General features: G+C 38.2%; 1 protein-coding gene across 5 annotated transcripts in view; it reads left to right on the forward strand.

The window, feature by feature from the left end:
* KCNIP4 (potassium voltage-gated channel interacting protein 4) overlaps positions 1–27591 on the forward strand; it is a 1194812-nt gene that overhangs the window by 680476 nt on the left and 486745 nt on the right. Inside the window, exon 1 of one of the 5 annotated variants that reach the window (XM_073012495.1) lies at positions 20076–20908. The exons of the other annotated variants lie outside the window; for them this stretch is intronic. Coding sequence (XP_072868596.1) covers positions 20896–20908 — 13 coding nt within the window. The 5' untranslated portion in view covers positions 20076–20895. Of the gene's footprint in view, positions 1–20075; positions 20909–27591 lie in introns of those variants that run through there. 5 annotated transcript variants of the gene reach the window in all.

Genomic DNA, 27591 nt, shown 5'->3' on the forward strand with positions numbered 1-27591 from the left:
TATAATATCTAGTCAATAGACAAACTCTTTCTGTTAGATATCCTAATTAACTTTGTCTGAATACATCTTCTCTGTCTCTTCTACCATTAGCAAATCATGTTTCACTTGGATCATTAAGGCAACCTCTCAGGATGTTTCCTCACCATTTTAGTAGCTTTCTAGTCCTTCTTTCTCACTATAGCCAAATTATGATTATATCACTCTCCTTTATAAAACCATGGGCAGGATCCTTACCATGGCATACAAGGCCTCTTCCATTGTTCTGGCTTAACCGCTTGGCACACCATCTTGTGTGCTTCATTTTCCAGCTACGCTGAAGTACTTGTAGGTTTATAACTAAGACAAGATCAACTTGTACTTGGGACATTCGCAGATGCAGCTCCTCCTGCCTCATAGACACACCCTACATGCACCTTAGCCTAGGTCAAACGTCCTCATTCTTTACTTCTTGGCTTTAGCCATAGATTTTGCCCAGGAAGTCCTTCTTGACCGTTGCCAGGACTGGACTAGGTGGGTCTTGGATGTCTTCGCATAGCACCCAATACCATCTCTATCAAAACCCTTAGCACATGGGATTTAAAATGTGTTTGGAAAATATTGGTGAATGAGGTGTTCTTTGGCTCAAATGCCTCACAGGCTCAAACGCCACATGTAAAGGAAATGTTCCTCTGACCCTTGAAGTGTTGAAGCAGAGAGCAACACCATCTCCTTGCATGTCTGTGACCACCTCCCCTTCTCTGCCTCCCTCAAGACAAAGTCAGACTCATTAGTTTAGAACTCTGTCAGTGAACGCTGTCTGCAAAATTAATTTTAGAAAACATCAATAGCTAATTAATGAGAGGGAAGAGTGGTATTGGTGTTAAAGTAACAAAATATTAGAATGGGAAATGGTATCCCTACACAAATATCTATAAACATTGAGAGCACTGTGTTTGATGTTAAAGGCCTGTGTGTTTCAGTTGGTTCCGTTAAAAGATCAGTAAAACCTGTTTATGTGCACCCAGAAACTCCATTTTCATATGAAAACATTATTATGCAAAGAGTCATTTCAAAATACACACTGAGACTTGAATATTTATTCATTGAGTTTAAGAAAACTCTGATGTTGAAATTCCAGAAAATGTAAATGTAGAAAGATTGATACATGAAAGGCCTAAATCATTAAAAGTGACCTTTTGTAATGTTGTAAAACTTAGCTGTGGGGTTGCTATATTGTACACAAGATAGAAAGTATAAGAATAATTCAAGAAGAGTCTTTTTTTAATCTACCTTTATTCATGCAGGACCCGAGGTTAGTCAAACATAACACCATAACATTATTGTCATGAGAGAATTAAAAGACAGCTTAATGCACTCTTCAACAAGAAACAAATTCAATTAAAAATACATATTAAACAGTAGGAGACTGTCACTATGAATATTCTTCTAGCTAGGCAAATTTTAATAACATGTCATTTTTGAGTCAGTCGTATTTGAAAGAAATATAAACTTGAGCCAGCAACCATTGTTTTCATCAAGCATCACATCATTCCTTTTACAGTGGTCATAGCTGAGCTTGGCACTTTGACTATATCATTTCATTCAATCTCATACATAACCTACATTATAGTAGCTGTTCTCCCACTTTACAGATAAGGAAACTGAGACATAGACAGACTATGTGACTAGCCCAAGACCTTAGCTAACCACATTTCACTTGGATCGTTAAGGCAATGTCTTAAGATGTTTCCTCACCTTTCTAGTAGCTTTCCAGTCCTTCTTCCTCAATATATCCAAATTATGATTGCATTACTCTCCTCTATAAAACCATGGGCAGGCTCCTTACGATGGTATATAAGTCCTCTGCCATTGTTCCGGTTTAACCTCTTGATGCACCATCTCGTGTGCTTTATTTTCCAGCTATGCTGAAGTACTTGTAGGTTTATAATTAAGACAAGACGTACCTGTACTTGGGACATTCGCATATGCAGCTCTTCCTGCCTGATAGACACACCCCACATGCACCTTAGCCTAGGTCAAATGTCCTCATTCTTTACTTCTTGGCTTTAGCCATAGTTTTTGCCCAGTTTGTAAACAGTTGCATTCCAACCTGGCTAAATCCAGAGAGTCCAAGTTGTCATCACTATATTATACCCCTGTCTGTTAACAGGTAATTATCAAATTGTCAGTCTGAGTTGTCCTCAATGTATTTTTTTTGTTTGTTTCCTTGGCATTCTGTTTTTAAGGAATAATTTGTTACTTTAGTCAAATGCTCGACCTCAATGAAAACATCGTTAGTATATGAAAAGTAAGAGGGATAATTTGTGCAAAAATGACTATAATAGGAAAAGCATCCTCTTTACTCTCCATTGTATGCTTCATAAAGTTGCATTTTTATTTCTCTAAAAAGATTGTCTGAGTTCAAATAAATTCACAGTGAGAACTGATACCACAGATGTAATCAGTGTGGGCTCTGTACACGTGGAAAGACTTGCGTTTTCTTCTCTGTCCATTGACATTTAAGTGAGTATCTAAATCTCTTTAAACCCCCATTTTTCATCTGTTAAATGGGACTGATAGTAGCTACCTTATTGAATTATTGTGAGATAATAATATAAATGAGATAATATATGTAAATTGCTGGCACAATGGAAATGAGCAAGTGCTCAAGAAATCATAGCAATCATTGTTATGGTCTTACTGAATTAATTCCAAATAATTACCTTGTTTATAGACACTTTGCAAAGTTCTTTAGCCCTTTTAAATATGTAATTATTTCTTCAGTGTCTCAGGCAACATAAAAATTGATGCTTTCTTTGATGTGTTCAAAAGTAAGAAACAAACAGTGTTTGTTTAAGTGTCCTTCCACCCATCAAATAGGTGAAGACTGGCTTTTAATTGGGAGCACTGACTTCTGATTGTGAAACTTATTTTCCATTGTAATTCTATCTCTTTGCCTCAGAGGTCAATACCTTTATTCAAAATGAACTACTACTAATTTGACCATTGAAAACAAAATTGGCTTGTCTGTTGCTATTATTTCCTATAAATATCCTTTCTAATGATAGTTCATTATTTAAAGCTCCTGTCATTCTTACCTAGTTTGATCTGGCAACCCAGTAAGTGGATGACTTCACTCAACAAAAGCCATCTTCCATACTGTGGCCAGAATGGACTTTGTAGTTTGAAACTCCGATCGTGAAATTATTTTTACTTAAAATTTTCTTAAAGTTACTTCTAGATAACATGAAGTCAAACTCCTTTATTGCTTCACAAGGCCCTTAATGCCTTAATTCCTTTTAAGCAATAACCTGATATCTCATCCCTCCCCATCCTCTCACTGCTTATGCAAACACATTCAGGTAAACAACCAGTAGCTTCCCTCCTGCCTGCTTTTTCCCTCCTGGTGCTGGGGACGGTCTCCCTCTTTTTCTTTCTCTCACTTCTTTCATTGGTGAATTCCAAACCATCTTTTAAGACTCATATTATTATTATTATCATCATCATTATTTGAGGTAGAGTCTTGCTCTGTCACTCAGGCTGGAATGCAGTGTGTGAGCTCAGCTCACTGCAATGTTCATCTTTTGGATTCAAGCGATTCTTGTGCCTCAGTCTCCTGAGCTGCCAGGATTACAGGCACATGTCACCATGCTCGGCTAAGTGTTTTATTTTTAGTAGAGATGGGGGTTTCACCATGTCGGCCAGGCTGGTCTCGAACACCTGACCTAAAGTGATCCACCTGCCTCAGCCTCCCAGTATGCTGGGATTACAGGTGTGAGCCACTGTACCTGGCCTTAAGACCCACTTTAAATGTTACACCTCTGTGATCTTTTTCTGGTTTTTGCACCTTCTCGCCAGGCTAAGTTTTTCTTTTCTGCATCCCCATAATATCTTGCATTTATTTTATTTTAGCTCCAGTCTCTGCTTCGTTTATTCAACAAACTTACATGGCCATCATATGTGTCAGAGACTGCTCCAAAAACTTTACGAACATTAAGTCATTTAATCTTTAGGATGCCTTGATGAGCATGGTGAGTGTAGTATTTTTATCCTCATTTTACACAGCAATAAATTTGGCACAGATGAAATAACACAGCCAGTAAGGAAGAGACAGAGCCTGCATTCCAGTTCAGCAGTGAGTTGTCTGAGGATGAGCTCTCAGCCTCAACATCACGTTCCTAACCACCATGCCAATCATCTCCATACCAGTGTTGTAAGGACCTTGTCTGCTTCTCATTTTGCTTTGTCTTTCTTGTATCAAGTGCATACTTGGCATATCTAGATGTTGGGTAAATATCATTAATTGAATAAATTAGTAAATCATTTCTATTCCTAAGTCATTCCTTTGGCTTTTCATGTTTTCCAGACTGTTGTCTCTTTTGACCATCAGCTCAAAATTCATTTATAGATTGTTGAATATCAGAACAACTCTTCTCAAAATCCCATTCTGCCATAGTTTTCTTCCATAATTTCAGAGGTTTTGCCATTAATCTTGAGGCATAGAAAGTATGGAAGCTCTCTTATCCTTAGCCTCCATTCTCTGTGGTAGAAATTGGGATGTAGAGTTTGCTGAGCAAACTTCACGTAGGACAGAGGCGGCATGGTGAGGTTTAAGAACATGAGGTTTGCAGTCAGGCTTGGATTCAATAGAGACTTCACCACTAACCATTTGGATGACTATACAGCCCAATTTCTACCACAGATAAGGATGCACACACACACACACACACACACACACTTATATATATTGGGCTGGGCATGGTGGCTCACATCTGTAATCCTAGCACTTTGGGAGGCTAAGGTGCTTGAGGCCAGGAATTCCAGACCAGCTTGGAAAACATAGTGAAATCTCATCTCTACCAAAAAAAAAAAAAGAAAAGAAAAGAAAAAATAATTACTTGGGCATGGTGGTGCATGCCTGTAGTCCCAGCAGCTCAGAGAGCTGAGGGTGAGGATCACTTGAGTTAGGAGCTGGAGTCCATAGTGAGCTATGATCACTCTAGCCTGGAAGACATGGTGAGGTCCTGTCGCAAAAAAATAAAATTAAAAAATAAAACAGAAAGTTGACTATAATTTTAGAGTTATACAAATGTGTTTGAGAGCACCGACTCTGGCAGGAGCAGAAAGTGGTGTTGCCGATTTGAACGTCAAGGCCAGCTGGAGCTGAGTAGTGGCTCCAATAAGTCATAGCATTCTAGGATTTGGCCCTCTACTTTGAAGGTCCAGAAGCTCGCTATTTAACTTAATTATTCCCAAGAGAATGGCTCAAGCTAAGCAAACTTTATGTAGAACAGAGACGGCATGATGAAGGTTAAGCACACGGGTTTGCCGTCACTCTTGGATTCTAATACAGCCTTCACCACTAACCATTTGGATGACCTTGGGCACATTCCTTAGCTCTGAATATTAGTTTTCTCTTCTGAAAAACACAGGCAATGTATCTTCCTCACAAAGCTGTTTGCTAGGATTTAATAAAATATTGTGTTTCTACCTTAGTGCTGCCTGGCATATAGTGTATTCTCAAAGGAGAATGACATATTAGAACAAGGAGAATTGTCACATGGACCAATTACTCATGTCAGCATGACCAAGATATGCTACCCTTATAGTCAAGCTCCGTGAAAACCTGAATTCTGATCAGTAGCTACTTGAGGAACATCATGGAAACCAGAGCAGGAAGAAGTAATTCAGCCCGGATGAACAGGGGCACAAGGAAGGATTTTGTTATTTGTTCATTCATTCTTAAAAATAAACATTAATTAGGCAACTACAATGGCCAAACAGTGTGCTAGGTGCTGGAGGTATACTAGTTTTAAAAGGATACAGTCCATGTCCTCAGTTTGTTCACAGTTGAATGAGAGATATAGACAAGTGAACAAGCAATTCAATATATAACAACAGTTTTTGACAAATGCTTGGAATAAAACAAATGGGATGCACTGATGGAGAGTAATTGGGTAAAAGTTAGAGTTGTCTCTTAGTGTGCTTTTGCAGAAGCAGATCCTGAGATGAGATTTTGTGTCAATGTGATTTATTAGAAATTGCTCCCAGAAAACTGGTAGGGAAGTAAAAAATAGGTCCAGAAAGGGAAGGAGAATAAATAAGAATGCAATATCAAGCAAACATCTTCAGAGGATAACTGGCTCAATCGCAGGGAGGATGTAAGGGAAGTACATTTCGATTGCAGAGCCAAATCCATCATGAAGCCAGGAAGCTGGAGCATTTATACTCCTCATCCATCAGTCATTGGCTAAGGCTGCACTCTGGGGTGAAGGGGGATACAAATCCACAGCCACTTCAGGCTCTCCATGTACAGTCAAGGGCATCCTGGAAGCCTGGAGGTCATCCTCCAACAAAGAGACACAGATGCTGGCAGTTGGGAGTGAATGTTCATGTTCAGGAAGATAGGAGGGCAACCCAAGGTGATATGAGCAGAGTACTGAAAGCATCTTCTATGGGGTGTGGAGGGGTGGTATCTGATGAGATGACATCAAAACCAAGACCTGAAAGATGAGCATCATCCAGTCTTGTGTAGAAAAGGGAAAAAAGTTTTCAAAACTAAAAATAAAAACGAACTGTTTATGGGAAGTCATTGAGATAGGAAAGAGCATGGGTTTAAAATATTGAAAGGATCTATGTGTTGGGAGCATGGTGAGTGAACAGAAGAATGTTATGAGATTAGACTGGGGAAGCATGCAGGGTCCAGAAATTTGTAAGCTATCTAAAGGAGTTTGTATTGATCCTGATTGCAGTGAGTTGCTATTTGAAGATTTCAAGCATTAGAGTGACATTATCTGATTCAGGTTGTAGGAAAATCACTCTAACCACCATGTGAAGGGTAAATTGGAGTGAGGGGAAAGAAGAGAAGTAGGGCTGTCATTCTATAGTTTATTTTATAGTCTGGGGAGAAGTGACAGCAGCATTAACTAGGGTGGGGGAATCATGAAGATGGGAAGAGGTTGATGGCACTAACTTGTATTATAGTAGAGCCAACAGGACTTGATGGATTAGGTGTATGAGGGAGAGAATGAAAGAAGTTGAACATAATATTTGGGTTTCTGGGTATAGTGACTGGGAGCATGGGGTGACCATTTAGTGAGACTGGATGAAATAAAAATTAGTAAGACAAGTCAAATTGGGATAATGCTAAGGTTAATAAATAATCTTCATGCCACCTTTCAATGCTGTGTTGAATCTAGGATTCTTGGTGATGTTCATGACACAAGAGTATAATTGATTCAGTGGAAGGTAGTGATTTTAATACAGGGAATTCCCTTCTAATGTTTATTCTAATCTGACTCTTAAACCGTAGTAATGAAACCATTCTAACACTCCGTACAATGTGTAAGCAACTCTGTAAGACATAATCTTAAAGAAATCTTTTCTCAAAAGTATCCCCCTTTCTCCCAGCAATGAGTCATATTTTAGTTATCTTTTTTACGCAATGATATTTGCTTCCCTATTTAAAACCAAGCATTGATTTACAGCCAGAGGCCCTTCAGTGTTTCTGTTGAAGTTTTTTTACACAACTATTTTCTATACTGTGTGATTTTATAATCAAGCCTTCTATGGAAATAGAAAGAATAGCCTCTGCAAAAATAAGAGCCGACAATATTAGACACAGTGAACTCCAAAACTGGCTGTTACATTCTAGGATCATCATGGGGGTGAGAAGGGGCTCTGCCAATGAAAATCTGTTGATATAAATGTTTATCTGAAAAGAAGAGCTGACAACTCAGTCAGAAAACATCTCCTTGCCTAAAATGATTCCCTTTTTCAAAGCACTTGGTCCAAGGAGTAGAAGCAGTGTGTATCCTTGGTTGTAGTGACAGCTTGACTGCTTATCTGTTTGACCTTAAGTAAGTCACATCACCATTTGGAATTTCAGTCTTGTCCTCTGTAAATTAGAAGAGTTTGAATTATAGTTGGAATGACAAAAATATTCCATCTCATGGGCCCACTTACATACATCATCAGTGAATGCCTGAAGCACTGTGCTGAGAAGGATTCTGAGACTATCTCTGGATTCAGGAAAACAATGTACCCTAGGAGATAAGCTCTGTCTACTACGGACATCAGAACTGGTGCATGTTTGTGACTAGTCTTTAAGCCAGGTAATGAAGGCATTAAAAAATAATTCCCACCAGATGTGTTTATGCTCATGTAGCCTAACATTTACACTTGGCCGCTGGAAGAGTCTGAAGTTCATCTCAAGTCCTCCAGCCACGTGTTTTCCCTTTCTTGCAAACTACATCATGGGCATGTCATTCAAAAATCCTAAACAACACAAAAATGTTTGCCTTAAATTAACAGTACTATACAATACAGCAATCAACAATGCTTATTTTATAAACAGCTCTGTGTAGTCCCCTGAAGGCTTTGCCTCTTCATATTATCCTAAAACTAAAAATATAATTTTTATCTAATAGTTTTAGGATAAAGGCTTTTGCCCATAATGGGTACATTAAAAGCCCAGAATGTTTCAAACAGACCTTCTATGAAAGCACAGTAAGGCATAGCCGCTTAACGCCAGAGACTCTTTCCTAAATAGAAAGACCATAAAGGCTCACCTCGATTGAAGGTAAGGTCAAAACTCTCAGAACTAAATTCCTGACCATCCCACCTTGTTCGTTTAAATTATAGATGATCACCTGAAGCCTGTGTTTTAATGCATCTTCAGCTTCAAATTGGTCACTTATAAAGAGGTCTGAAAAGAAACAGTCACACAGTTCTGTTCCAAGCATCCTGTGTGAATGTCTAGACATTGCACATGCACATAAGCGCATGCACACACACACACACACACACACACACAGACAGTCTTGGGCACTTAACCAAACGTTCAATCATCAGGATAGTGTTCCCTTTGATAGAAGGAGAAGCAGGAGTTTCTTTTGTTGGAAAGAACCTGCGCAGCTGACCCCCAGGATGACCGCCAAGACAAGTTGCAAAGAGCTGAGGCTAAAATATGGAAAAACTGAATGCCTTATTTGTTTACATGTCTCTCGTCCCCACCTGACCGTAAGGCACTTTAGATAAGGCAGTGCTTTTCTTCACTGCTGCATCCATCATGCTCAAAATAGGCCTGCTATGCAATAGATGAAAATGTGTTTTTTTCTGTAGTAACAAGAGTTCCAGCATCAAAACCAGTAGCCAATGGCAGAAAGGGACAGGAGAAGCTGGTGAAACACTGAAAGATTAGAGGTAGGATTAAATGGAGTAACAACTTGAGACGGCCCCCCGCCATAATGAAAGAGCTGGAGCATGTTTGTGACTAGCCTTTAAACCAGGGGATTGAAGGCATACACAAAAAAAGATCTAACCAGATGTATTTATGTCCATGTGACCCAATGGATCATGAGTATAATGAAAATAGACCCACTGTATTTGACCACATGAACGAGGCCAGTCTTCTCATTGCCTGAGTTGTTAACACAGATGATAGGCATTCATGAATGTAATGCTACTTGTTTTAATGAGGTAGGCATGGGAAAGTGGTTCATACCATAAATTTTGGAGGCTGACAGTCTTGAAGTGGAAAAGTGGTGAATGCCATGGGTTTTGGAGTCTTACAGTCCTGGGTTCAAATCACAGCTTCACTATGAACTATGAGTATGACATGAAAAGTATTTAAACTCTCTGAGCTGCAGCTTGACCATCTGTGAAATAAGAACAATAGTAAGTCCCTCCTATCCCGGGTAAATGTTACCATCCACATCCAGCATCCCAGTGGCTGGAACATAGTGAACATTAAAAAAATGTTTGCTATTATTATTATCGACATCATTAACGTTTCAGTATTTTAGCTAGATTTCAATGTCGATTGGATTTTTAAAAAATCTGTGTCTAGGGCTTTCTAAGCTAAGTTAATGACACAGCTTTATGCAAATTTAGGAATGTTTCATTATTATCGTGGGTGCAATAGGCTAAAAACATTCCAGTAGGGGTAGGGAAGCGTTTTAAGTTTTAAAATAGAGAAAGACCGATAACATTGTCAAGAATCAGTCTCAGCATCACCAGTTTTTTACCTTGTTCAAGTAATTCACAACAGAGGTCAGGACGTGGAACACTGACACGATTTCAAATGCACAAGTAATTGACAGGATGAGAAGTGTAGCCACATTAAGAATTAGAGAACATTATATCAATTATTGTCTTAAAGAGGTAAACTGATTATTCATAACTTGCAGTTATAATCTGCCTCCCCTGTAAAATTCCCATGTTGCCGGATAATATGGATAGAGCTTTGAAGTGGATGTCCAATTAAAGAAAAGGTCGGGGTCAGTGTAGTATTCTGGTTTCCACACGTACATATATGCTAAGGTAAATTTGCACTTTCTTGAATCCTACATCTATTTGAGGAATGATTCACTTAGTCAATAAATATGTATTGAGCACCTACTCTTTACTAGGTAGTATCAGTGTTAAGAGTAAAACTCGAGGTCAATGATTTTCATCCCATATTTATCAGCAAAAATTTTATGTCTCAAATCTAACTAAATTTATATGATCATCAATAAATCACCTAATGGGATTTTGCATACATATATTTGTATATGAAGTGGGGCTAGAATTCCCATCCCTACTGTTTCATAGTGCTCAGAAGCTAAAATTAAGTGACAGATGAGAAAGTGTTTAGAAAAGCTAATTTTTTTAACAGTTATGCTGTTAACCATAGTTACATAATTTAAAAGAACAGAAAATATTTGATTCTGAGGACAAAGTAAAGCAGCTAAGAAAGTTAAAATGATAAAGAGAGATTTGATGAGAGGCAAGAAAAAAAATCAGAACGGTTTGCTACTTTGCATAACTGCCCCAAATCATGTTCAACTCTTTCTTGTGGCTATATCTGGCAGTGCTTTAGATCAGTGGTTCCTAAACCTTGATGCACATCAGAGTCATGAACAGGTCTGGTTAAATGCAGAATGCTGAACTCCTCCCCTGGTCCGTCCCTCCCTCCCTCCCTCCCTCCCTCCCTCCCTCCCTTCCTTCCTTCCTTCCTTCCTTCCTTCCTTCCTTCCTTCCTTCCTTCCTTCCTTCCTTCCGAGACTGAGTCTTGCTGTGTCACCCAGGCTGGAGTATAATGGCATGATCTCGGCTCACTGCAACCTCCGCCTCCTGGATTCAAGCAATTCTCCTGTCTTAGCCTCCCAAGTAGCTGGGACTACAGTCGCACGCCACCATACCCAGCTAATTTTTGTATTTTTAGTAGAGATGGGGTTTCACCATATTGGTCAGGCTGGCCTCAAACTCCTGACCTCAGGTGATCCACTCGCCTCAGCCTCCCAAAGCGCTGGGATTACAGGCGTGAGCCACCACGCCAGGCCTAGAGTTTCTGATACAGTTGGTCTGAGGTGGAGCCCAAAACATTGCATCTCTAACAAGTTGCAGGTTATGTTGATATCACTTGTCTGGAGGGTACACTTAAGGAGAGACCCTGCTCTTGCCAAGCTTGCAGAGCAAGTAGGGAAACAAAACATGAATGAATGAAAAAAATATCAGGCCCTGAGCTCCAGACATGTGTATAAAAGTGTCTGCTCTCAAGAGACATCTCAAATCGAACATGCCAAAAGTGGAACTCTTGCTTTCTATTCACAAACTTGTGCCTTTTTTTAGTCTTTCCCATCTCAGTTGATGACACACTCTCAACGCAAGTGCTCAAGCCCCAAATTTAAGAGTTTATCTCAGCATCCACGTGCAAGCTATTCATTCTTTAATTCAACAAATGTTTACTTATTTAGCACCTACTGTGTGTCAGACACTGTTCTAGCCGTTACGGCATAGAAAAATGGCCAAAGCAAAGTCCTAGGGCTCAAAAAATGTAAATTCTGATGTGTAAAATGTAAAACAACAGGTACGTATATAGAGAGACAGTAGATAGCATCTTCAGTAACCAAAATTTGAGCATTTCACACCATTTCCACAGCCACCAGCCCAATCTCAGCCATCATCTCTTGTCTGAGCTACTTAAGGTGGACATAAGTAGTCTTCCTGTTTCCACTGTTCCCAAAGCACAATCAATTATCCATGCAGCGTTCAGAGAATCTTTAAAGCATTTGTTGGATTACCACATTCTTCTACCTAAAACCTCCCAGTGGCTTTCCTTCGCATTTAAAATTAAATCTAGACTGCTTAATCAGCATGGTATGCAAAACCTCTCCAAATTCCTTACTTATCTCTCTTTTTTTGAGACAGTCTTACTCTGTCACCCAGGCTGAAGCTCTGTCACCCAGGCTGAAGTGCAATGGCACAATCATAGCTCACCACAAGCTTAAGCTCCTGGACTCCAGCAATCCTCCCACCTCAGCCTCCCCAGTAGCTGGAACTACAGGTGTGCACCATGCCTGCCTTTTTCTTTTTCTTTTTTTTTTTTTTAAGCAGGGATGGAATCTCATTATGTTGCTCAGGCTGAGCTCAAACTCCTGGGCTCAAGCCATCCTCCCGGAGATGTGGGCCTCCCCAAATGCTGAGATTACAGGCATGAGCCACTTCTCTCTTCACTGTTCAAAAAACTCCTTTGGCTTCCTTTCTGCCCTTTTGATATGCTAAGTTCATTTAAACGCCAGGGAATTTGTGCCCTCCTCATAGAGCATACTTTCTCAATATCTGATTCTTCTTGTCATCATTTAGGACTTGGACTAACAACATTTCCACATAGAAGTAATTTCTGACCCCATTTCTAGCACATCTCACTGCTACAACTCTGCTTTACTATTATCCTTTTTTTTTTTTTTTTTTTTTTACTTTGATAGCATTTACTATTCCCTGATGTTATCTAGCCTGCTATGTGGTTCTTGTCACTAAAATGTAAGCCCCACAAGGGCAGCAATTTATTCAGACTGGTTCACTATTGTATCTTCAGTGCCCAGATAACTGTCTGACATATTATAGGCTCTTGATCAAAATTAATTGAATTAATAAATGAATGAATAAAGCATCTGAGTTATTGTCAACATGTTTATTCAAGTCAGTTTACAATTCTTCAACATTGGTGACCGTGTTGATATCATCTTTATAGCCCAGTGTTTAACTCAGTACCGTGCATGTGCAACAAATATCTGTTTAATGAACACATACATAAAGTAGGTTTTGCCTGGTTGAGCCTCTGTAACAACATCCTGCATTAGCTTTTTTTTTTTTTTTTTTTTTTTTTTTTTTTTCTATTTTAGAGGTAAAGATACTAAGGGTCAGAAAAGTTTAAGGGATGTACTGGAGAAGAGACAAATAAAAAGAAAAAGAAAACAAAGACTGATCACCCAGAGGCTGAGGCTGAGGGAGGGGAGAGTTTAAGATTAAATGTCAGATGAAGCAGGTGTTGAGGAGGAACTGAACATTGACAAATGGATTTGGCCTGAAGATGGATTTTTGATAACTTTAAGGAGAGCAGCACTGGGAGGAGAAGGGAGATAAGAAAAAATCTGGTGATGAAAAAATACAAAGGATAGGTATAAGAGAATATTTAAGAAAGCAGAAGCAACACTGCTTTTAAACTTAGATATTATTACTTGGAAGTGGGGGTAGAATTTAAGCATGTTTAATTAAAGGTCAGATTAGACCTCATGGAGAGGGAGAGAGTCAAGGATGGGGGCGTGAGCTTGGGAGAATTATTACTTGGAAGTGGTGGTGGAATTTAAACATGTTTAATCGAAGGTCAGATCAGACCTCGTGGAGCAGAAGAGAGTCAAAGTCGTGAGCTTGGGAGGAGGGGTGCTCAGGTAGTGAGAGGGGATGGGGCACAGGCAGGGCCTCATCTCCCTCTAGAGTTGAGCAACATGGGCAGAGGGAGGTGCAAAGATTAAATGCAACAGCCAGGGTAGGGGAGGAGGAGCTCACTGAAGACTGACTTGATCTCAACAGGCTAAAGTGGGAACAGTCAACTTTACCTGAAGACAAATAGGGCTGGACATTTCAAGAAAAGATGATTGAAAATAGCGGTTCATTGGTTGATGAGTCTGGGCATGGGTGGCGGTGATTATCTGGTAACTGTGAGTATTACAGGGAAATATTAGAAGATAGCGACAATGTGACAATGAGAGACCAGGAACTAGTCTTTGGAAAGGATAAGGTGTGAAGGAGTAAAGTGTTTAAAGGTTTTTGAGAAAAACCAAAGTTTGGTTACAGATGTTTCCAGTTTCTAAATATGAAATCTTGGGGGCAACTCATTTTCCTCTTCTCAGCCTTAATTTTCTCTCCTATAGATGAAGATTGCTGTCATTTGTGAAGCTTAAAAGAGATAATGGATACTCAGTGTTAAGCAGAAGAGGTAGGTCATGAGTAAAGCTCAAAAAAATGATAAATAGGGAAGAGTAAGGCAAAGTCCAAAGTAGGGCCTTCAAGTTTTAAAATTTAATGCATTTTTATTTGTCAATTAAAAATAAATTTAAAATGTAATGCATAAGAATAACTTGGAGGAATGATTTTAAATGCATAACCCTGCCCTATTACTCCTATGAGATTATGAGTCTGTAGGTCTGCAGTGAAGACTGGGAATATGCTTTCATCACAAGCAAATACTTCAGGTGATGCTCATGTAAGATACTCAGTGCTTCAGGTGATGCTCCCTAAGTCACAATGAGAAGAGCATTGAGAAATGCACTGGTGATGGCATTGCACAGTACGGGGCCAGCACTGTACAGTTGCAATGGTACTGGTGCAACAACCATGTTTGAAACTCTAGACCACGATTCTCAGCACAGATTGCTTAGTAAACACCTGGAAATCTATATCTGAATGTGTGCATATATGCATATATATATACATTTACAATGTCATGCATCAACCTTTTCAATCTAGTTCCAAAATATTCTTATCATCCCAAAGGGATAATCTATATTCATTAAGCAGTTGTTCTTTGTTTCTCACCTCTCCCTTGTCTCTGGCAACCCCAAATTTGAATTCTGTGTCTACACACTTACCTATTCTGGATATTTCACATAAATGGAATTATACAACCTGTGACCTTTTGTGTCTTTTTTTTCACTTAGTACGATGTTTTTGAAGTTCATCCATGTTGTAGCATATCTGTAGTCCATTTGCTTATGTCTGAATAACATCCCACATATCTAGTTGGTTTATTCATTTATCTGCAAATAGACATTTGGCTGTTTCCACTACTTGGCTATTGTGAGTAGTGCATGTGTGTGCAGCCGTAGCAGCCACAGAGATTATGATTTAGCCCCCTTGGCAATGGACTCAGGTGATTTTAATACATAGCCAGTATTAAGAATCTATTTTCAAGGTATTGAAGAAAGAGTTGAATGGCTATGTAATTTAAATGCTATTTAGTAGACAAATTTCTTTTCTAGGACTGATGAAACATTCCTCTATAGGGCTCGGTGCACAGGTGGTACTTGATAATGTAGACTAGATAGCAGGAGAAAGAGCTGTAATTTCAGAAGAGGTTGGTGCTAACAAGGAGTTTGAATGAATTAGTTCTGTTCTGTGTCAAATGTGGCCATAACACATGGCATCATAAATAACCTACTGAAATTTATTCTACTTTTCTTTCTCCAGAAGATTACTTTCTAGCAATGCCTAAAGTTAGAAGTAGGGGGTACCACATTTTATACCTGTTGGCTAAATAACACAGCTTGGTGAGCCAAAAATGAGCCTCAGAGACCCCTCACAGTGATCTGAGAAGGAGTATAAGATTTGTCAAGGCTGCATATGAATTATGTCCAGGTAAAAAGAAAAGAAATTGCTGTAGAAATTATCTTAATGATAAAGCACATTCAGTGTCAGACCTATGCATTATCCTATCTATGAAACACTCATTGATGTCACAGAAAGGTACGAGTGTGTCTTTTGATGTGAGGCTTTGTACTTCTGTAAAAACTTACTTCTGAGAAGTTCAAAGTGCTTTCCATGGACTTTCTCAGAATCCCTTTCAACCTCTTTATGGCATAGATGGCAAGTGTTATTCTCCTCTCGTAGAAGATAGGAAAGTGGAAATGCCGAGAGGTTAAGTGTGATGTGCTCAGTGCTTATCTTTTAGGATGGGGCCCAAGGCTCTAGGCTTCCAGAGAGTCCTTGGCAATGGTCCCCATTACTTCTCTGCCATCTCGTTACAAGGTTAGCATGTAATAGTTACAAAAAAAAAAAAAAAAAAAAAAAGATTTGTCAATGGGAAGGATGGATATTTCTAATTTAGTACCATGAACTGCCTGGAGTGAGTTTTCTGTCAGGGTCATGATGACATCATTATTCATTGACAGCATGGGGAAATTTTTCACATTCTTTTTTATTATTTTTAGCTGGACATCACACAGGGGTGTTAACATCATCAGCGTTACATTGGGTCTTCATGTGCTGCTCTACTTAGGTGATGGTGTGGAATGGTTCACTTTCTTATCACATTTCATTTTATTTCGTTGTCATGATAATGGGTATGTATCATAATATTATGTATCATAATACATACCCATTATGATGTAGTCTACTTAAAACATACCTTGAGCAGGTAGTCTACCTAAAACATACCTTGGCCAGGCGAGGGAGGTGGCTCATGCCTGTAATCCCAGTACTTTAGGAGGCTGAGGCGGGTGGATCTTGAGGTCAGGAGATAGATAGAGACCATACTGGCCAACAAGGTGAAACCCTATCTCTACTAAAAATACAAAAATTAGCTGGGTGTGGAGGTGTGCACCTGAAATCCTGGTTACTCGGGAGGCTGAGGCAGGAGACTCACTTGAATCCAGGAGGCAGAGATTGCAGTGAGCCGAGACTGTACTATTTTTTTTTTTTTTTTTTTTTTTTTTTTTTTTGAGACGGAGTCTTGCTCTGTCGCCCAGGCTGGAGTGCAGTGGCCAGATCTCGGCTCACTGCAAGCTCCGCCTCCCGGGTTCACGCCATTCTCCTGCCTCAGCCTCCCGAGTAGCTGGGACTACAGGCATCCGCCACCTCGCCCGGCTAGTTTTTTGTAATATTTAGTAGAGACGGGGTTTCACCGTGTTAGCCAGGATGGTCTCGATCTCCTGACCTCGTGATCCACCCGTCTCCGCGCACCTGGTGACAGAGCGAGACTCAGTCTCCAAAAAAAAAACCAAAACCTCATTTATGTTATTTAAATGTTACTTAAACATACCTCAGGTAGTTACTTAAAACATACCTCAGTTATGTTTTAAGTAGGCTACCTACTCAAGGTTGCTTTAGGATTCATAACATTTTAAGTTTCAAAAAGTTTTAATATTTAAAATATTTTGAAATATTTTTAGTATGAAATGAATACTTTTTTCCCCCTAGGCAAAATTTGTATTAATATTTTTGGTTGATGGAGCAACAGACACTCTAGTGATTAAACCTTGTTCTAGCACCTTAACATGATATGAGGGCCACAGTGTTCTTGGTACTGGCTGAACATCAGGATTGCTGTGTGCATCTTTTAATTTGTCTTATCTGTTAAAGTAGAAAAGTAACGCATGCAAATACAAATGAAAACAATAGCATTTAGCTCACAGAGAAGGAATTAAGATGAAAATAAAGATCTCCTCTCCTGTATAATTTTCCTAAAATTTTCAACCTTACTCTACGATATACCATAATCTAACAATATAGATAGACTTGTTGGATAGCTTTTATTTAATCCATTTCAACTATATAAATCTAACATTGTGTTTCTACTAGTTACATGGCACTCCATTATATGGCTGTATCATAATTCATTTAAACATGTTCCTCACTGGTGGCCATTCAAATTGAGTCTATTTCTTCAATAATTTAAAAAAAGCTGTTATGAACAGTTCTGTATATGTGTACTTTTACATGTCAAGATAAATGACATATTTGTAGATGATTTCTGAGATATAGTGTAGACATATACATATTTGTATATGTATAAATATATGTGTATAGTATATAAACATATGATATAATATATGGCATATATTTAAATATTTTAACATATGTTTGATATATATCGCTACTTTTTCTGAGAAGATTTAAAAAGAAAATACAGCCTCTCAAGTGCTTGCTTTAAGGATTTACTGGGTCAAATGTCCTAGGGTAGTTGTTGACAATCCTTTTTTTAGAAAAGCAAACAATTAATTCTAAATCACAGCTTTGTTAAATCCTCCATCCCATAAAATCGCCAGCCAATAACATGAAAATCTGTTTTCTGTCTATAATCTAAATTAAAATATAGTTTCGAAAAGTCATAAAGACCAGATCTGTTTTTATATAACTGTCACTCTTGATACTGTAAAGAAGTCAGTATCATATTTTGTATCCTGCATATTCTTCCTGGAAAACCAGAGGAAAATTCAGCCAAATAGTAGGTTTTCACTTCATGAGACAGGGAATTTTTAGTGACTCGCACTTATTTACCAGATTAAGCATCTGCTACAGCAGAATATTCACTGTCATTTGTGAAGATGTAAATTTCAGAACTAAGTACAAATAATTGTGCTATGTAACTGTAAGGAAGAAGTTTCATAATGTTTTAAACTTTCCAAGTCTGGAGAATTTCTGCATTATTTTTATCATGATTATGAGCAATTTTGTGCACATATTTTTTTTCTTTTTTGTAACAGTCCTAAGATCTCTGTGAGAGTGTAGTTGTCTGGATACTTTTATGTCCACCTGTGGTTTTATAGAGAACTTTTTCCTGGAGAAAAGAAAAAGAAAGAAAGAAAGAAAGAAATGATTTTCCCCTCCCTTTCTGAACAGTTTACCACTCCCTTTACACTTTCAGAAAATGTATTACTTGGATAAGATCTCTTTTCAAAGCCTGAATAGATATCAAGAAATCACCATTCTGAACCCTTTCTTATTAAAAATACACAGAAATAAGCTTTGTCACAAGACATTGCTCTCATTCATCAGGAAGCTTTTATGCTTGGATGGAATAATTAAGCAAATGGCTATGAACTTATTGAATATTTCAAGGGGAAAATTTTTTCATAGATAAATATTGCACAAGCCTTAAAATAATCCAAGTTGCTGGCACATATTCATTGCCAAAATATTGTTACCTTTTGGAGCACCATGCTAATTTGAAGGTTGAACAAATTTAAATGAAAATACTGGTGCATATTCCAAATAAACATCTTCAAATAACCTTACCATATTAATATGCCCCATGCTTTGAAACTCCTCCACTGCTGAACAGAGAATCAGTAAAGAAAGAAGAGAGGGAAGAAGTGATTATTATGGGTACCTACTCTGTGCTAGACACTCTGTCAGGCACTTGATATACATTATTTCATTTATTCTTTCCACCAAGCTCAAGAAAGTCAGCAAAAAAAAAAAAAAAAAAAAAAAAAAAAAAAAAAAAAAAAAAAAAAAAAAAAAAGCCTGACATGGTTATTGCTTGCCAAAATTCATAGAGTTAGCAGGGTATGGGACAAGTATTTGAAACTTAATGTGATTCCAAGGTTAAAAGAAGAGAACCTTAATACATATATACCATTGCTTTTACCCTTCCCCAACCCACTGCCATTTCCAACGTCATCACTAATGCACAGGGAAAGAGTCTGCTACTTTGAACTTTGATACCTCCCTTTCTAACTGTAGGATTTTTTTCCTGTTAGTTTTCTGTTACCCAAACCTGTTTCTGATATGGGTATATGTGTTTATGTGTGCATGCATGTATGTTTGTACATCTATCTTTATTATAATGGAAGTATACCCAATGTAATAATTGGTCCCCAGAGACTGAAAATATTAGCCTCCTTCTTACTGTTGATGTAGCCTCCTTTACAAGATACCAGGAAATCTAGTCATTTCTACCTTAAACTTTAAAGAAAATACGAATTTTCAGTTTAAACTGAAAAGAAAAAGTTTGTCCACTAGATTCTTTACTGTTTTTGTTTTTGTTTTTGTTTTTGTTTTGAGACGGAGTCTCACTCTGTCGCCTAGGCTGGAGTGCAGTGGTGCGATCTCTGCTCACTGCAAGCTCCACCTCCTGGGTTCACGCCATTCTCCTGCCTCAGCCTCCTGAGTAGCTGGGACTACAGGCATCCGCCACCTTGCCTGGCTATTTTTTTTTTTTTTTTTTGTATTTTTAGTAGAGACGGGGTTTCACCATGTTAGTCAGGATGGTCTCGATCTCCTGACCTGGTGATCTACCCACCTCGGCCTCCCAAAGTGCTGGGATTACAGGTGTGAGCCACCGCGCTTGGCCCTTCACTGTTTTATAGAGAAAAGTAAATGGTACTTACTAAATTTTTTACTAGTTGACCACTTGAGTTGTCATCATAGGGAGATACAATAGTGAAAGCACTGCCTTTTAAAATGAATGTGTCCAGGTTTCAATCACTCTTAACCATTTAATAGGTGTTTGAGTTTGAAAGTTGTTTAACGTCTATGAGTCTCAGTTTTCTAGCTGAATCTGAACAATAATAGTACTTAGGAGTGTTTTTTGGATAAAGGAGAAAATATATACCAAGCCCTTATACTGCTCTGGTCCCACATTAAATCTGTGAAAATGGTACATGGTAGCAAGAACTGCTGAGCACCCCACTTCTGGAACTGGGCTCTGTTATCACCTATCGTAGGAGTAAGTTAATCCCAGTAGGTCAGTCCAATACTCAGACACTGTTATAAAAGGAAAAAGGACATAAGTTCACATCTACCATTACCATGCCATCTGCCTGGCTGAAAAAAATGCAGCATTTGGAAATTCTCCAGTTATCAAGGCTTTGGGAAGTCTAGTCAGTCAGCGGTGAACAACTGAATATTCAGAGAAACCCAGTTAGCAAGTCCAGGCAAAGATCCCCAAGGGGAAGGTGTCAATTTAAACACAAATAATTTTAAAGATGATCTTTATATATTGTGCTTTTGCTAACTGGGTATACTTCACTTGTTCTAACTCTGCTTCTCTCAGGCCAGCAACCAAGCTAAGAGCTTTAGACCATCTCCTAAAATCTATACTGTTGATGTCTTTGGGAAAGAAAAATCAAATCTGGTGACACTGAGCTCATGCCCACACAAGGTAAGAGAGGTACACCTGAGTATGGTTGCTCTCATTTTTAAATACAGAAGGCAATCTCTAGTGACGAGAGCCCTCATCACTTATATTATTGCATGGGCACTCATGCTGCGCAGAACACACACACACACACACACACACACATATCCACCTGTGGCATATATATATATATATATATATATATATATATATCTCCACCTGTGGCATTTATATATATATATTCACCTGTGGTGTGTGTGTGTGTGTATATATCCACCTGTGGTGTGTCTGTGTGTGTATATATATGTGTGTGTGTGTGTATATATATATTCCACCTGTTGTGTGTGTGTGTGTGTATATATATATTCCACCTGTGGTATATATATGTGTGTGTGTGTGTATATATCCACCTGTGGTATATATATATTTTTTTTTTCTTGTAAATGTTCCTGGGCCATACCTTCTCTCTCCATGCATATTGGGATTTATTTCTAGGGAACAATACAAGAACTACACACCTCTCTCTCAGCTCATGCAGTTCCCTGCTCTTCCATTGCAACGTTGAAACCCTTTATTGTACCCTCCTATAGAGAAGAGTCCTAATGAACAAGAATTGCATTTCTGGTTCACAAAATCACGGCACCTTGCACAGTACCTAGATTTAAATTGTTAGGCAATGACTGGTATGGAATGGCTAACTGAAGGAATGAGAAATGTACAGTAATTTGAGGTGATTTTGAAATTGGACCTGTCAGCAAGTGCGTGACCTATAAACAAGTTTTTCATCTTCACAGTCTTATTTGATATAATGCCAAGGTTGGATTAAGTACTCTACAAAGCCTCTTCCAACTCTGAAATTCTTTTATACAATAAAATAACTTCCCTTGTTCATTTCATTCCTATTTTAATCTTAACTTCGCTGATTTGGGTTAAATTACTAAAGTCTCTACAACCAGGATATTAGTAATATAATCCTTATCTCTTGGGATCCTTGCAAGAGCTAATTAATAAATAATGTAGAGAAACTTAGACAAAAGACAAAAAGAAATGAGAAATTACTTATTATATTTTCATAATTGCATTTTAAATGAGAATAGTTGAGAATCTATGTTTCATTTATGAACAGAATTTTAACTATTAGTGCTTGTAAAAAGAAAAATTAGGTCCAATTTTACATTCTCATTTTCTGAAGAATTAATTTTTCTTTTTTATTATTTTTTCAACTTTTACAATCAAACCCTTTTACTCAGTGGCGGATCTGTTACTTTACATCTGTGGGTCCAGCATCCTTATTTTGTGACAATGGAAGCACTATGTTTAACCCTTCCAATCTCTCAAAGGCTAACATAGTGCCTGGCAAGGAGTAGGTGTATCAAAATTGTCTGCTGCTTGAGGGAAAAAAAGGCAAAAATAGTATCAATCAAAAACAACTCATAGCAACTGTGTGGCCTAAACTGATAATGGTCCTTCAATGATTTAGGCATCAGGTCTTCAAAGATTTTGTTTTAGCACTCATAAGTATTTTATATTAATGGTTCAAATGATGAATGCCCTAAAACTAAATTCTAGTTGACAAAATCAGCTTAAGCTTGGAAGTGTTTGAAGGTTGTGTTGGTTTCTTCCCCTCTCGACTGGTGTGATTGCAACAGCTATTGAGGCTGCCAGGCAGTCTGTCTTTTGGGACTCAGGAGACAGGGAAGCCAGTTGGTTTTAAAGTAGACAGCTTCCAGCAACCCAGGGTCACGTAGTTCTGCTACCTGTGGAGAGCTTCCAGCAACCCAGGGTCATGTAGTTCTGCTACCTGTGTGTAGGGAAAGGGTGTCCTGGGCTGGTGCTCTGTGGGCCTCCACATTTCTGGGTGACAGACTACTCACTCTTGCAAATGTGACTGTGAGCCATCTATAGACTGGAAGAACCAGGTCTCTTCATCTGCCTGATGTGCAGCAGAATTAGCTATGGTGTTCCACGGAGGTACAGCTCTGTAAGTTTAAAAAAAAAAAAAAAACCTGCTCTTTTTATAGGATGCTTATACCTGGTTATGAGATTTCTGTCATATATTGGAATATTTCCTCTTCATTAAGCAAACTCTTTGTGGTATTTGCAAAATCTCTAAAGACTATCCTTGTCTTCCTTTGCTGGTTTTTATGTAATAATTTATAGTATCAGCAGAGAAATGTTGCTACTTGCAGATGACACCCTAGCTACATGTTGTCTTTGAATTTCAAAGGAATGCTGTGGATACATTCACTAAAGCTTCTGTTGTTAGTGACAGAGGATTTGCACAGCTGCCTGGGTCTGTCTGTCACATGCTTCCCCCAGATACTCTCATTCTTGGTGTTGCCCCAGACACTTCTGAATTCTTAGTTCCTGGTCTGATATATTCCACTTCTTCTCATTGGACCTTCATTGTTAGTTTTGAATATTATTCCACAATATAACTAGTTGAGAGAAATGAGAAATCCAATTTGCTTAAGGATTGGCTGTTGAGAAATAACAACACATAAAAATCTCAAATCAAAACCAGATTAATAGCAAGTTGTTGCTTCCATGGAAAGGATTCTTGTTTTATAAAATGTATGTGTGCAGATTCAGTCAATAACAAATATTTGTAAACAAATAAAGTGATTACAGGTACAGAAAAAAAAAATGTATCACCCATGACCTATGGGGATTTTGCCTGTTTGTTTATTCAACAAGTGTTTATTATGCACCTTACACACCTATTATATGACAGTCACAGCAGAAGCACAAAATACACAAGTCTGAGTAAAAATGAAAAACAAAGCAAAAGCAAACGAAACACAGAGTCATTGTGTTCATGGAGCTTATATTTAAATTTGCAATATGCATCTTCTTACCCAAAAATCAGAACAAGTGAGCAAGTATAATTCTTCTAAGTGTGAAAAAGTGTTTATAATGCAGGAATGTGATGTGGTCAAGGCAGGAAGTGAAGGCCTAGGATAAGAGTAACCCTGCAGAGAAACAGTTTATGTCTCACTCTCTGGTGAAAGACAAGAAAATGACATGTGTTTTCCCATTTTAACCTCACAGCAACTTAGCGTGGTAGGCATTAGTGGCCACATTTAATAAAAAGTAAAACAAAGCTAAAGAATGCAGCCCTAGGTCAAATAGCTGGTAAGTCATGAAGCTGAGATAGGAGACTACATCTTCATCACACTGATACCCATGACCTAGGTTGTTACTCATACAGGATAGAAAGGCATGTGTTTCTCTCTTTTTATGCCTAATTTGGCCATAACTTTCATGTAACAGATGCAGACAAATTATCAATCAATGTTGACTTTTGATTCAGTAGCATTTAATACTTTTTCTAAAATAAAATTGAATTTTAATAGTGCATAAGCAATACTCAATTTTTCACTTTGTTAGTAATGAGATGTAAGCTTTAATTATTGTTATCGAGGACTTAGCATCTTAAAGTATCAGGTCTTAGAGACGTGTCTCATTTAAATGTGCATTTTAATAAAGCATTTCTTCTAAAAATTGAAACATATTCTGATTGTTTCAACGAACCTGAAACTGAAGAATTTCATGATGCACTAAAGAAATATTTTTAGAATCAGAATTCATCAACAGTGATGCAGAATTAATATTCTATGTCTCAGCTTGATAGGGAATTCAACTGGAAAGACATTTTCCTCTCTGTGGGATTAGCATGTTTGTATTCAATATTATAAATAGAATGGATCTACAGTCAATTACAAACAGCTTTTTCCAAAATTATGTCTTCCTACTGTTGTAAATGTAGACTATCTGTGATTGTAATATCGCATCATGGCTAGTAAACATTTGTCTATCTGAAATGCAGCCATAAAGTATTCAGATCGCTGAATGACTCACAAAGAAACTGTTTTAGGAGCGACGTTGGCCTTTAGCCATCCATAGCCTGGTTTTCATGGAAAAGTGGCAGGAAAGGAAACCATTTCTTTGACAGCATTTGTTAATCTTCCATGAGCAAGAAAAATGAAATGTTTGAGGTGATGGCTATCCCAATTACACTGATTTGATCATTACACATTTTATACAGGTATCAAAATTTAACATGTACCCTCAATCTATTACAACTGTTATATATCAATACAAGTAAAGATGAATTTAAAAATGAATGATAGTAAAAATGAACATTTTGTTAAAATATTGGGTTAACCAAATGCGCCAGTGCTAAGTTTCTTACTCCTCTATGGAAAGCCTTTTCAGCAAGTGCTTGCCTCACTAGCAATTTATCCATGTTTACTAGAACTTGCTGAGCTCTCCTTACCTTGAGACATTCAATGATCTTGCTGTGAGGTCTATACTCCTCACCTGTAGGACTTGGCACATGTGATTTTTTTCTCCAAGAAACTGACCATTAATTTTCTCCAAACAACGAGGCCTCTAGCATGCAATACGCTCTCAAGAAACATAGTTTTTGTTGATTTTTGGTTTTGTAATCGTCAATAATATTACGCTCAGACAATCAAGAGATATGAACAGCTTCATATAACTAGCTAGTGGAGAATCAGAGTACATGGGAAACTTGTGTTTGGTTGTGTGTGGTTTGCTGCACTGTGGAAACTATTTAATGCAACTGATAATTACAGTTGAGAGTTTCCAGTTCCGGAGTTACTCCATATAAGGCTCTAATAAATGGGTTTATACAGTTGATTAAAGCGGACTAGGCAACTTCCATGCCTCATTCTAACCCTGACATACCCAGGTTCTAAACCATTCTGTGATCCATTGGGGATAAGCCTGGTTATAAGGAAGCCAATCTGTATGTTAGTAGTCTTCTTTGCAAACTTTATGTACAATGTCATCTGCTTAATAATTATTAAAAGGATATTTCCACCAAAATGTAAATTTGTTTAATCACTTCTATCTTTAAACAGTAAAAATAACTCAATCTACCTGTGAAACTATTCTATACAGGGATCTGTACCAACTGAAGCAGCTTCTACTTTGAAGTCATTATTGTACCTTTGATGATCACAATAAATTAATGAAAATTTCTTATATGTATCATAAAGAGAGGCCTCAATTGTAGAAAAGTTATTACTGTTCATAGAGTAAATACACCTGAGAGAAATATCAGCTACTGGTTTGAATCACCTTGAGGGAACTTATAACTTTATTAAGAGTAATATCTATAATTCTGATATTAATAAAGATAATAACAGTGATAACAAATATTGATTGCTAATATGTGCTAGATATTCTGCTTGGTATTTTACATAAATTGATATATTCAATCATCATAATGACTTGTTGACTGGTTACTGTTGTACTAGTCAGGATTCTCCAGAGAAACAAAGCAATAGAATACACATACATACACACACACACACACACACACGTGCACGTGAGAAAGATATTTATTTATTTTGAGGAATTGCCTCATGTAATTATAGAGGCTGAGAAGTTTCATGATTTGCAGTCTGCAAGCTGGAGTCCTAGGAATCCCTTGATTTCATTCTATTTCAAGTCCAAAGGTCTGAGAACCAGAGGAGCCAATGGTGTAAATCTTACTCCATTGTCAGGGAAAGAACAATTTCCCAGCTAGGAAAGGCAGACAAGAGAAAAAAAAGGGGGGGTAAGTTTCCCCTTTCTCTACCTTTTTTTTCTATTCAGACTCTCAATAGATTTGTTGATCCCCAAACACGTTGGAGGTGGCAACCTACTTAACTGAGTCTACTGATCCAATGCAAATCTCCCATAGAGACACCTACACAGACACACCCAGAAATGACATTTAATGTAGACATTTCTTGGTGCAGTCAAGGTGACACAGAAAACTAACCACCATGACTAGTATTATCTCTATCTTACCGCTGATAAGGCAGTCTCAAAAAATGCATAGTATTTGCTCAAGATCTTAACCAAGTACAGTGTTTACAGATTGCAAAGATTTCTTTTTTTACTGTAGGCTTGTTTGGAGAGTTGTTTTGGGTTATCGGTGTATAATATATGCTCAGAGAAATGCTTCACATTTCTTTGGCCCTCCCAACAACCCCAAGAGTTAAGGAACATAAGACGACATTCTTTTTTATTCTTTTTTTTTTTTTTTCTTTTTTTTTTTTGAGACGGAGTCTCGCTCTGTCGCCCAGGCTGGAATGCAGTGGTGCGATCTTGGTTCACTGCGAGCTCTGCCTCCCGGGTTCATGCCATTCTCCTGCCTCAGCCTCCCGAGTAGCTGGGGCTACAGGCGCCTGCCACCACGCCCGGCTAATTTTTTTGTATATTTAGGAGAGACGGGGTTTCACCGTGTTAGCCAGGATGGTCTCGATCTCCTGACCTCGTGATCCGCCCACTTTGGCCTCCCAAAGTGCTGCGATTACAACAGGCGTGAGCCACCACGCCTGGCCAACATAAGAAGACATTCCTAATCTCACAATATTGATGAGCATACTACAGTGTTTGCAGATAGATGTTCCACACCATGTTTGATAGCAAATCCAAGATGAGAGGCCTAGGACTCATGCCCTGGAACTTCTAGCTGGTACCTCAAGGCCCCACTCAGAGCTTTAAACAGAAGAAAACTATAAAAATAATGCTAATTTCATCTTAGAGAATGACAAATTCTGCACGCTAAATTTCTTCACAATATGAATTAACCCCTCCCCCCAACTAATTCCCAATGCCTCTATGATTCATTAGTGTCATCTGTCAGCAGGTTCTCACATCATCTGGCTTATTCCTCTGAAAAGACT

Source organism: Chlorocebus sabaeus, chromosome 27 (assembly GCF_047675955.1).
Source record: "Chlorocebus sabaeus isolate Y175 chromosome 27, mChlSab1.0.hap1, whole genome shotgun sequence".
Classification (NCBI taxonomy): Eukaryota; Metazoa; Chordata; class Mammalia; order Primates; family Cercopithecidae; genus Chlorocebus; species Chlorocebus sabaeus.